Here is a 12,438-nt window from a genome sequence, read left to right on the forward strand (position 1 = left end):
CCTTAATCAAAATATTTTCCTCCGTTTTCTATAACTTTTTCCCATCTTTCTGGCAAGAGATGGATTCCACCACGATAAAATCACTCTTCTTTTCAGTTGGTCCATTCGTCGACGAATTTTCGCACTTCTTCCAAATTATCAAAGTGTGTATCCTCTAAAGCGTGTTGCATCCACCGGAACAAATAATAATCGCATGGTGCAATGTCCGGAGAATACGGGGGGGGCGGTAAGACTTCCCATTCAAGCTCTAATAGTGTTTGTTTCACTGATAACGCAACGTGAGGTCGAGCGTTGTCACGAAAAAGAATCACTTTCCGTCGTTTACTCGCAATTGGTGGTCGTTCTTGGTCCAATGCTTGATTCAACTTGTGCAATTGGTGTCGATAACGATCAGCCGTGACAGTCTCGTGCGGATTTAACAGCTCATAGTACACTATCCCACCAAATACAGAGCATTACTTTTGAGCCGTGAATATTGCGTCTCGGAGTGGATGTTGATGGTTCGCCTGGATCCACCCATGATTTTCTGCGTTTCGGATTATCAAAATAGATGCACTTTTCATCCCCAGTAACAATCCGAGACAAAAGACTCTTCTTTTTTTTGCCTGGCGATCAACGAAATGGTTCGCAATGGCACTTTCCGATAATTCATGTCGAACCAATTTCCCTTCTTTCTGAATTTTTCCCATTTCATGTAAATGTTTCGTAACTGTTGTACGATCAACATTTAATGCTCTGGCAAGTTCTGAAGTGGATCGTGTTGGATTTGCGTGCAATAATGCTTGGAAATCTGCATTTTCAAGCTTTCTTGGTTGTCCCGAGCGTTCTTTGTCCTTCACATCAGTATCACCACTCTTAAAGCGTCTAAACCAGTATTCACACGTCTTAATTGATGGGGCAAAATCACCATAAGTCTCCACAAGAATTCTATAACCGTCAGCCGCAGTTTTCTTTTGATTAAAAAACAAAAGCAACGCATGTCGAAAATGCTCTTTCGGAAGTTGCATTTTTACGATGATATTAGGGGTGTGATTTAGTTTTGAGGGTTTTTTTGCTCAAAAACGCATGAATTTAAATATGATAATGAATGAACACCTTAATCAAAATATTTTCCTTCGTTTTCTATAACTTTTTTCCATCTTTCTGGCAAGAGATGGATTCCACCACGATAAAATCACTCTTCTTTTCAGTTGGTCCATTCGTCGACGAATTTTCGCACTTCTTCCAAATTATCAAAGTGTGTATCCTCTAAAGCGTGTTGCATCCACCGGAACAAATAATAATCGCATGGTGCAATGTCCGGAGAATACGGGGGGGGCGGTAAGACTTCCCATTCAAGCTCTAATAGTGTTTGTTTCACTGATAACGCAACGTGAGGTCGAGCGTTGTCACGAAAAAGAATCACTTTCCGTCGTTTACTCGCAATTGGTGGTCGTTCTTGGTCCAATGCTTGATTCAACTTGTGCAATTGGTGTCGATAACGATCAGCCGTGACAGTCTCGTGCGGATTTAACAGCTCATAGTACACTATCCCACCAAATACAGAGCATTACTTTTGAACCGTCAATATTGCGTCTCGGAGTGGATGTTGATGGTTCGCCTGGATCCACCCATGATTTTCTGCGTTTCGGATTATCAAAATAGATGCACTTTTCATCCCCAGTAACAATCCGAGACAAAAGACTCTTCTTTTTTTGCCTGGCGATCAACGAAATGGTTCGCAATGGCACTTTCCGATAATTCATGTCGAACCAATTTCCCTTCTTTCTGAATTTTTCCCATTTCATGTAAATGTTTCGTAACTGTTGTACGATCAACATTTAATGCTCTGGCAAGTTCTGAAGTGGATCGTGTTGGATTTGCGTGCAATAATGCTTGGAAATCTGCATTTTCAAGCTTTCTTGGTTGTCCCGAGCGTTCTTTGTCCTTCACGTCAGTATCACCACTCTTAAAGCGTCTAAACCAGTATTCACACGTCTTAATTGATGGGGCAGAATCACCATAAGTCTCCACAAGAATTCTATAACCGTCAGCCGCCGTTTTCTTTTGATTAAAAAACAAAAGCAACGCATGTCGAAAATGCTGTTTCGGAAGTTGCATTTTAAGATGATACAAACAGGACTGTTATCGCATCTATTGCTATAATGCTACTAAATGTCATGGATAATGTCAACACTGTAAGAAAGAACAGTTATCGGAAACAGCTATTGGAACAAACTGACACTACAGCCATCTGTTGCAAAACTCTCAAAACTAAATCACACTCCTAATATTTTATATCTAGCAGATTAATTAATATAAATCTATTAATAAACACAATTTCTCTAACTTCTAGACATTTGTTTTACTCCTGATCAATATAATTTTATAAAATTATTTTGGAATATAGAATTTAAGAAAGTATAAAAACAATTTTTGGTTTGCTTATAATAATTTGAATAAAATAAAATTAAAGAAATTTAATAGAAATTGGAAAATTGGTGTAAAAGTTGTTTTTTTAAATTTGCCCTTCTCTTCTATACGATTAGCATAATACTTATGTCTCTTGATACGAGTGATGATGTATATAACATGACAGGGTAGATTGGTCTAAGCAAAGCTTTTTTGCCCTCATTAGCTCGATTGTCCATCAGACAGATATATCTTATCCCTACACGCTGCATTATATAGGGCGATGGTCTCTCCTCCCGGCCGGCCGCGCGTTATCGATTGTTACGAACATCGTGGCCAAAGCCGTGACTAAGAATTGCGGCACCCACAGCGGAATATCCTCAGCATGTCTTTTACAATAGAAATTATTAAAAAGAACTTTTATGTTTCTTTTATATTCTGATAATTTTTCGAAGAATCTAAATCATTATAAATCGGAAGAAAATTGACGTTACAAATTAATTGCATGCGCAAAAGCAATTGCAAGTCGTGTTATGTAGAGCTAACATAATTTTTCTTAATTCCCCCTAATTTCGAAAAATAATAAATGAAAAATGCGTATAAATTTTGTGCATAAATAATGTTATCTCGTTTGTTTCTCAAGACTGCAACACGCATGGCACATCTCTCGGCAGAAATAGCGCTTACGGTGAGGGCTGAGCTTCACCGCACCCCAGTTACGGCTCTGACCGTGTCGTTTGATAACGTGTTAAATGTGCAGTTTTCCAGCGCGAGAGCGTGCGTCCGCATCTGCAGCTCTTTATCGGCTGCGTCAGTCGCACGTTGACCGATGACGGATGCGCACGGGGTGAAAGTTTACGCGTCTCCGATGGCGGCACGCTATTCCGGGGTGAGTGTAATCGACACGCCGTGATATTGTCCCGGGAACTCAGCTTTCCGCGTTCCTGAGGGTGGCTTTCCGGGTTTTCCCCGCGGATACATTCTCCCTCGAACGTCCTAACAAACGTACGTCTTGGGAGCTCGAGATACGCAGAAGGAAAAGTCAAGGATCTCTTCATCTTTTTCTCTAAATTAAATTAAGAACGTGAATTGATTCCGTTCCTTATCATCGTTTTCAAATAAAAACGTGCGTGCGAAATTGAAATATTTTAATTCCGAGGGGAAAGAAATTCTTTGCACTCTTATATATCGATCAAGATTTTATATATACATATATACATACAATCTCCAAGCGCATAAAATTGCAAAGCACGTTTCGGCGACCGGCCGAATCTTCCCGAGGACATCTCCCTTTTCATCCCCACACTCTACGTGAATTTTCTGGAATCACTTAAGATGTAAAAGCAAAATTGAGATGTTTTAGTCTTTTCCTTAGAAATAGTGACTTGGAAGTAGTAATTGTTCTAACATGCAATCGAAATTAAATACTATCTTAATTCGGAAGTTATATGTAAATCGGAAACTCGATTTTTACTCGGTGCTAAATAAATCACCAGTTGCACACATCCGCGCATAATCCACTCGCGTAAGTGGGGATAATATCTTCATCAGGATCGTATCATCTCATCTTCGTACATAAATCATTGAGACCTATATGTCTTCCAGGTACCGCGAAGGATACTGATGCGGACAGATCAGTGTCGATGAAGGGGGTGACGGATCTTGCGGTAGTATAATGGCATCCAGGAAACCGACCAAGTACGACGACTCGTAAACTCACGATGGAATTGCGCAAGGGTTCTTGGAAGGTCTTGATCCTCGTGTGCGCGTTGACCATCTACCTATGGATGCTCTTCATCGATCACTCGCATATGTTGGCTGATATATCGCAGAAGATCGTTCTGCAGAAGACACGGAGCCCTGTGTCCGCGAAAGACTCTTCGCACCAAGATTCCGCTCAATCGAGGATCGAGGAAGGTCGGACAAATTCCAACATGAGGAAAATGCAGCTGGCGCTATCACGGAACTCGAACAACACTCTCAGAGGAAGCACGTCGAAGTATCAAACTTTGAAGCAACAAGGTCTGACGCCAAGCCGACAACTGCCGACCGCTCTGATAATCGGCGTGAAGAAAGGCGGGACGAGAGCGCTTTTGGAATTCTTGAGATTACATCCTGCCATCCGGGCTGCCGGCTCGGAGGTCCACTTCTTCGATCACCATTACGTCAAGGGATTCCGTTGGTACAAGTACGTTTTTGCTGTTCGCGAGTCATTCTTGTTTCAAGTCAAACAAAAACATTGTCCACTCGCAAAATGCTGCCTGAAATTTCCTGAAATATTCATAATCCTTTTACTCATTCTATTTATTAGGGGTGTGATTTAGTTTTGAGGGTTTTTTTTGCTCAAAAACGCATGTATTTAAATATGATAATGAATGAATACCTTAATCAAAATATTTTCCTTCGTTTTCTATAACATTTTCCCATCTTTCTGGCAAGAGATGGATTCCACCACGATAAAATCACTCTTCTTTTCAGTTGGTCCATTCGTCGACGAATTTTCGCACTTCTTCCAAATTATCAAAGTGTGTATCCTCTAAAGCGTGTTGCATCCACCGGAACAAATAATAATCGCATGGAGCAATGTCCGGAGAGTACGCGGGGTGCGGTAAGACTTCCCATTCGAGCTCTAATAGTGTTTGTTTCACTGATAACGCAACGTGAGGTCGAGCCTTGTCACGAAGAAGAATCACTTTCCGTCGTTTACTCGCAATTGGTGGTCGTTCTTGGTCCAATGCTTGCTTCAACTTGTGCAATTGGTGTCGATAACGATCAGCCGTGACAGTCTCGTGCGGATTTAACAGCTCATAGTACACTGTCCCACCAAATACAGAGCATTACTTTTGAACCGTCAATATTGCGTCTCGGAGTGGATGTTGATGGTTCGAGTAGATCCACCCATGATTTTCTGCGTTTCGGATTATCAAAATAGATGCACTTTTCATCCCCAGTAACAATCCGAGACAAAAGACTCTTCTTTTTTTTGCCTGGCGATCAACGAAATGGTTCGCAATGGCACTTTCCGATAATTGATGTCGAACCAATTTCCCTTCTTTCTGAATTTTTCCCATTTCATGTAAATGTTTCGTAACTATTGTACGATCAAAATTTAATGCTCTGGCAAGTTCTGAAGTGGATCGTGTTGGATTTGCGTGCAATAATGCTTGGAAATCTGCATTTTCAAGCTTTCTTGGTTGTCCCGAGCGTTCTTTGTCCTTCACATCAGTATCACCACTCTTAAAGCGTCTAAACCAGTATTCACACGTCTTAATTGATGGGGCAGAATCACCATAAGTCTCCACAAGAATTCTATAACCGTCAGCCGCAGTTTTCTTTTGATTAAAAAACAGAAGCAACGCATGTCGAAAATGCTGTTTCGGAAGTTGCATTTTTCCGATGATATTAGGGGTGTGATTTAGTTTTGAGGGTTTTTTTGCTCAAAAACGCATGTATTTAAATATGATAATGAATGAATACCTTAATCAAAATATTTTCCTTCGTTTTCTATAACATTTTCCCATCTTTCTGGCAAGAGATGGATTCCACCACGATAAAATCACTCTTCTTTTCAGTTGGTCCATTCGTCGACGAATTTTCGCACTTCTTCCAAATTATCAAAGTGTGTATCCTCTAAAGCGTGTTGCATCCACCGGAACAAATAATAATCGCATGGAGCAATGTCCGGAGAGTACGCGGGGTGCGGTAAGACTTCCCATTCGAGCTCTAATAGTGTTTGTTTCACTGATAACGCAACGTGAGGTCGAGCCTTGTCACGAAGAAGAATCACTTTCCGTCGTTTACTCGCAATTGGTGGTCGTTCTTGGTCCAATGCTTGCTTCAACTTGTGCAATTGGTGTCGATAACGATCAGCCGTGACAGTCTCGTGCGGATTTAACAGCTCATAGTACACTATCCCACCAAATACAGAGCATTACTTTTGAACCGTCAATATTGCGTCTCGGAGTGGATGTTGATGGTTCGAGTGGATCCACCCATGATTTTCTGCGTTTCGGATTATCAAAATAGATCCACTTTTCATCCCCAGTAACAATCCGAGACAAAAGACTCTTCTTTTTTTTGCCTGGCGATCAACGAAATGGTTCGCAATGGCACTTTCCGATAATTGATGTCGAACCAATTTCCCTTCTTTCTGAATTTTTCCCATTTCATGTAAATGTTTCGTAACTATTGTACGATCAACATTTAATGCTCTGGCAAGTTCTGAAGTGGATCGTGTTGGATTTGCGTGCAATAATGCTTGCAAATCTGCATTTTCAAGCTTTCTTGGTTGTCCCGAGCGTTCTTTGTCCCTCACATCAGTATCACTACTCTTAAAGCGTCTAAACCAGTATTCACACGTCTTAATTGATGGGGCAGAATCACCATAAATCTCCACAAGAATTCTATAACCGTCAGCCACAGTTTTCTTTTGATTAAAAAACAGAAGCAACGCATGTCGAAAATGCTGTTTCGGAAGTTGCATTTTTACGATGAACTTAAAATCGAAATTGACTTATCACATCGTTTAATTATAGGATTCATCTTCCGATCATGCATCTAACCAGGAACGATTCGGTTATTTCTCCTTAAAAAACGTAAGTGGAATTTTTTAATTTTCTATTTTACACATTGTATGTAATTTAGTAAAGAGAAATATAAATTTTATATTTCACATTAGGAGATAATTGAGCTGTCAGCAACGCGACATAAATTAAGTCATTCATTAGTCAGAATGTTTCAGCTAATTTGTCATTTTATTGTCTTTCTATCGATTATCCGTTATCTACGTGAAACGTCATTGTATATTTACATTATAACAGGGTTTGCTAATAACATTAACCATTTAGAAATCCTCAGAAGCAACAGAGGATGACAGATTTTAATCTTCCCGAGAAGAAACTGTCCGTTTGTATCTCGACAGAAATAATTATTTTATAATATCATTTAACTGACGGACGCATTTAATGATAATAAATTTTTCTATTAATATATACATTTATATCGCGTATAAATATATGTCATTGCATTATTCGGATAAAATGTGCTTTATAACGAAAATATCATGTTATGCAATTTATACAACAATAAATTTTGAATTAAATTTTCTCAATTAAATAAGTGAAACGGGAACGGGGTAAGATGCTTTCGAGAGAAAGCTAATCCTCAAAGAAGCTTTGAATTTCGATGTACGCGCAATTCACGGTCAACGGACCGCTGGGAACTTCAATGCTGTAGCGAGAGGGTTGATACTCGGTCTGTGTAAACGCGTAGTCTCTTCTATATCGTTATGATAACAATACACATCGCACGAACCACTTTTGCTATCCAGCCGCAGTGTTATCCTGGCGCCTACGATCCAATAAGCACTCTGATATTCTTTTTCAAAAATACCAACGCGACAACAAATATTTTTCATGGCACCATGTAGCTTATTGTAGCAGAAACTATTCTTGCGAAGAAGGATGTGGTCGGATTTTGAATTAAAAGCATACATTATCTTTTTCTTATTTTGTGTTGTATCACCTTTTCATTAGCCATTTCGGAAAATTTAGACGATTTTTCAGATAATATGATTCAATACAAGGTAGTTAATGAATATTCGCATATTAATTATTTAAATTAACAAAATACAATATATTTGATCTCAACATGTTTTATGGAATATATTTACAAAAACAGTTTATTATTATTAAAATATCCATCATTATAATTTGTTTTATCGCTTAATGTGACTGTGGAAAATGCTTATTAACGAGAGCGTGTTTGCACGCATTAATCGTGCAGTTTTCGTTTATAGTAATATGATAAAGGGTACCGTACCTTGAAGTTTGTTTTAAAATATCCTCGAGGCGCACGGAGACCGAGAAATGAAATGGGCGGAGGGGGTTAGACTAGAGGGTGAGGTAAGCAATTAAGCATCGCCATCAGCCGTTGTGTCTCGTTGTTTGTCTTCGAGGTACCCATCAACTGCCCTCTATCTTCTTGCCCCCTTGGTGCCGCGAATTATCTGCGTCCGTGATTTATTCATCACTCCAAGAAGCAAGTGCCGTCTCCGCCCTTTTTTCCTCTTCTTTTTATTCTGGCCAGCTAATTTGACAAGAGTGAAATGTTCACTTCCCTGACGTTTAATGATAAACATCGGACAATATTGTTTTATGCACGATTAATTATTTCGATCTTTCATGCGAGAAACATATCACAATTTATGTTGCTACAGCTAACACAATTTGTTATATAAAATAAAAATGTCAATACAATAATCAATCATCACTTTATTAAATATCGCATTAAATTAATCATTTTATCTTCGATAATATGATGCACTCGTCATCTGTCTTTGTTTCAGCATCAGCATCAACTCGCAGAACTTAACAAGAAACAGTTGGAACAAGCGATGCAGCAATTGCAAGAACAGTTGCAGCTGAATTTGTTTCAGCAGACGCATTTATTGCAAACGGCGGACAAGAAGAAGGCATCGGCACCTCTCCAGCAACTAGCAATCCAGCAACAGCAGTTAATACAACAACTGCAGATTACACAGAGGCAATATCTACTGCAACAAGGATTGAGCCTTCAAAGTCACAATCCTTCTTCAGGTATTTATGCATAGAAATCCACATTTTTTATTAGAGAAGAGTTAATTAAAATCGAGTTGTACTTTTTCATGCAACAAGATATCTCACATAGATATATATATATATATATATCTCACATAGATATATATATATATATATATATATATATATATATCAGTGAAACAAACACTATTACAGCTTGAATGGGAAGTCTTACCGCACCCCGCGTATTCTCCGGACATTGCTCCATGCGATTATTATTTGTTCCGGTCGATGCAACACGCTTTAGAGGATACACACTTTCATAATTTCGAAGAAGTGCGAAAATTCGTCGACGACAAGAGATGGATTCCACCACGATAAAATCACTCTTCTTTTGAGTTGGTCCATTCTTCGACGAATTTTCGCACTTCTTCCAAATTATCAAAGTGTGTATCCTCTAAAGCGTGTTGCATCCACCGGAACAAATAATAATCGCATGGAGCAATGTCCGGAGAGTACGCGGGGTGCGGTAAGACTTCCCATTCGAGCTCTAATGGTGTTTGTTTCACTGATAACGCAACGTGAGGTCGAGCGTTGTCTCGAAGAAGAATCACTTTCCGTCGTTAACTCGCAATTGGTGGTCGGTTTTGGTCCAATGCTTGCTTCAACTTGTACAATTGGTGTCGATAACGATCAGCCGTGACAGTCTCATGCGGATTTAACAGCTCATAGTACACTATCCCACCAAATACAGAGCATTACTTTTGAACCGTCAATATTGCGCCTCGGAGTGGATGTTGATGGTTCGCCTGGATCCACCCATGATTTTCTGCGTTTCGGATTATCAAAATAGATGCACTTTTCATCCCCAGTAACAATCCGAGACAAAAGACTTCTTTGTTTGTCTGGCGATCAACGAAATGCAAATGTTCAATCGGTTCGCAATGGCACTTTCCGATAATTCATGTTGAACCCATTTCCCTTCTTTCTGAATTTTTCCCATTTCATGTAAATATTTGGTAACTGTTGTACGATCAACATTTAATGCTCTGGCAAGTTCTGAAGTGGATCGTGTTGGATTTTCGTGCAATAATGCTTGCAAATCTGCATTTTCAAGCTTTCTTGGTTGTCCCGAGCGTTCTTTGTCCTTCACGTCAGTATCACCACTCTTAAAGCGTCCAAACCAGTATTCACACGTCTTAATTGATGGGGCAGAATCACCATAAGTTTCCACAAGAATTCTATAACCGTCAGCCGCAGTTTTCTTTTGATTAAAAAACAAAAGCAACGCATGTCGAAAATGCTGTTTCGGAAGTTGCATTTTTACGATGATATTAGGGGTGTGATTTAGTTTTGAGGGTTTTTTTTGCTCAAAAACGCATGTATTTAAATATGATAATGAATGGATGCCTTAATCAAAATATTTTCCTTCGTTTTCTATAACTTTTTCCCATCTTTCTGGCAAGAGATGGATTCCACCACGATAAAATCACTCTTCTTTTCAGTTGGTCCATTCGTCGACGAATTTTCGCACTTCTTCCAAATTATCAAAGTGTGTATCCTCTAAAGCGTGTTGCATCCACCGGAACAAATAATAATCGCATGGAGCAATGTCCGGAGAGTACGCGGGGTGCGGTAAGACTTCCCATTCGAGCTCTAATGGTGTTTGTTTCACTGATAACGCAACGTGAGGTCGAGCGTTGTCTCGAAGAAGAATCACTTTCCGTCGTTAACTCGCAATTGGTGGTCGGTTTTGGTCCAATGCTTGCTTCAACTTGTACAATTGGTGTCGATAACGATCAGCCGTGACAGTCTCGTGCGGATTTAACAGCTCATAGTACACTGTCCCACCAAATACAGAGCATTACTTTTGAACCGTCAATATTGCGTCTCGGAGTGGATGTTGATGGTTCGCCTGGATCCACCCATGATTTTCTGCGTTTCGGATTATCAAAATAGATCCACTTTTCATCCCCAGTAACAATCCGAGACAAAAGACTCTTCTTTTTTTGCCTGGCGATCAACGAAATGGTTCGCAATGGCACTTTCCGATAATTCATGTCGAACCAATTTCCCTTCTTTCTGAATTTTTCCCATTTCATGTAAATGTTTCGTAACTGTTGTACGATCAACATTTAATGCTCTGGCAAGTTCTGAAGTGGATCGTGTTGGATTTTCGTGCAATAATGCTTGCAAATCTGCATTTTCAAGCTTTCTTGGTTGTCCCGAGCGTTCTTTGTCCTTCACGTCAGTATCACCACTCTTAAAGCGTCCAAACCAGTATTCACACGTCTTAATTGATGGGGCAGAATCACCATAAGTTTCCACAAGAATTCTATAACCGTCAGCCACAGTTTTCTTTTGATTAAAAAACAAAAGCAACGCATGTCGAAAATGCTGTTTCGGAAGTTGCATTTTTACGATGATATTAGGGGTGTGATTTAGTTTTGAGGGTTTTTTTTGCTCAAAAACGCATGTATTTAAATATGATAATGAATGGATGCCTTAATCAAAATATTTTCCTTCGTTTTCTATAACTTTTTCCCATCTTTCTGGCAAGAGATGGATTCCACCACGATAAAATCACTCTTCTTTTCAGTTGGTCCATTCGTCGACGAATTTTCGCACTTCTTCCAAATTATCAAAGTGTGTATCCTCTAAAGCGTGTTGCATCCACCGGAACAAATAATAATCGCATGGAGCAATGTCCGGAGAGTACGCGGGGTGCGGTAAGACTTCCCATTCGAGCTCTAATGGTGTTTGTTTCACTGATAACGCAACGTGAGGTCGAGCGTTGTCTCGAAGAAGAATCACTTTCCGTCGTTAACTCGCAATTGGTGGTCGGTTTTGGTCCAATGCTTGCTTCAACTTGTACAATTGGTGTCGATAACGATCAGCCGTGACAGTCTCGTGCGGATTTAACAGCTCATAGTACACTGTCCCACCAAATACAGAGCATTACTTTTGAACCGTCAATATTGCGTCTCGGAGTGGATGTTGATGGTTCGCCTGGATCCACCCATGATTTTCTGCGTTTCGGATTATCAAAATAGATGCACTTTTCATCCCCAGTAACAATCCGAGACAAAAGACTCTTCTTTTTTTGCCTGGCGATCAACGAAATGGTTCGCAATGGCACTTTCCGATAATTCATGTCGAACCCATTTCCCTTCTTTCTGAATTTTTCCCATTTCATGTAAATGTTTCGTAACTATTGTACGATCAACATTTAATGCTCTGGCAAGTTCTGAAGTGGATCGTGTTGGATTTTCGTGCAATAATGCTTGCAAATCTGCATTTTCAAGCTTTCTTGGTTGTCCCGAGCGTTCTTTGTCCTTCACGTCAGTATCACCACTCTTAAAGCGTCCAAACCAGTATTCACACGTCTTAATTGATGGGGCAGAATCACCATAAGTTTCCACAAGAATTCTATAACCGTCAGCCGCAGTTTTCTTTTGATTAAAAAACAAAAGCAACGCATGTCGAAAAT

General features: G+C 39.8%; 1 protein-coding gene across 1 annotated transcript in view; it reads left to right on the forward strand.

Moving 5' to 3' along the window:
• The first annotated feature begins 4,112 nt into the window (after positions 1–4,112).
• Positions 4,113–12,438, forward strand: part of LOC105285510 (forkhead box protein P1) — a 37,140-nt gene continuing 28,814 nt past the window's right edge. Inside the window, exons 1-3 of the mRNA XM_026975060.1 lie at positions 4,113–4,592; positions 6,927–6,986; positions 8,738–8,987. Of these exons, the coding sequence (XP_026830861.1) occupies positions 4,113–4,592; positions 6,927–6,986; positions 8,738–8,987 (790 nt within the window). The remainder of the gene's footprint in view (positions 4,593–6,926; positions 6,987–8,737; positions 8,988–12,438) is intronic.

This window comes from Ooceraea biroi, chromosome 14, assembly GCF_003672135.1.
Source record: "Ooceraea biroi isolate clonal line C1 chromosome 14, Obir_v5.4, whole genome shotgun sequence".
NCBI lineage: Eukaryota > Metazoa > Arthropoda > Insecta > Hymenoptera > Formicidae > Ooceraea > Ooceraea biroi.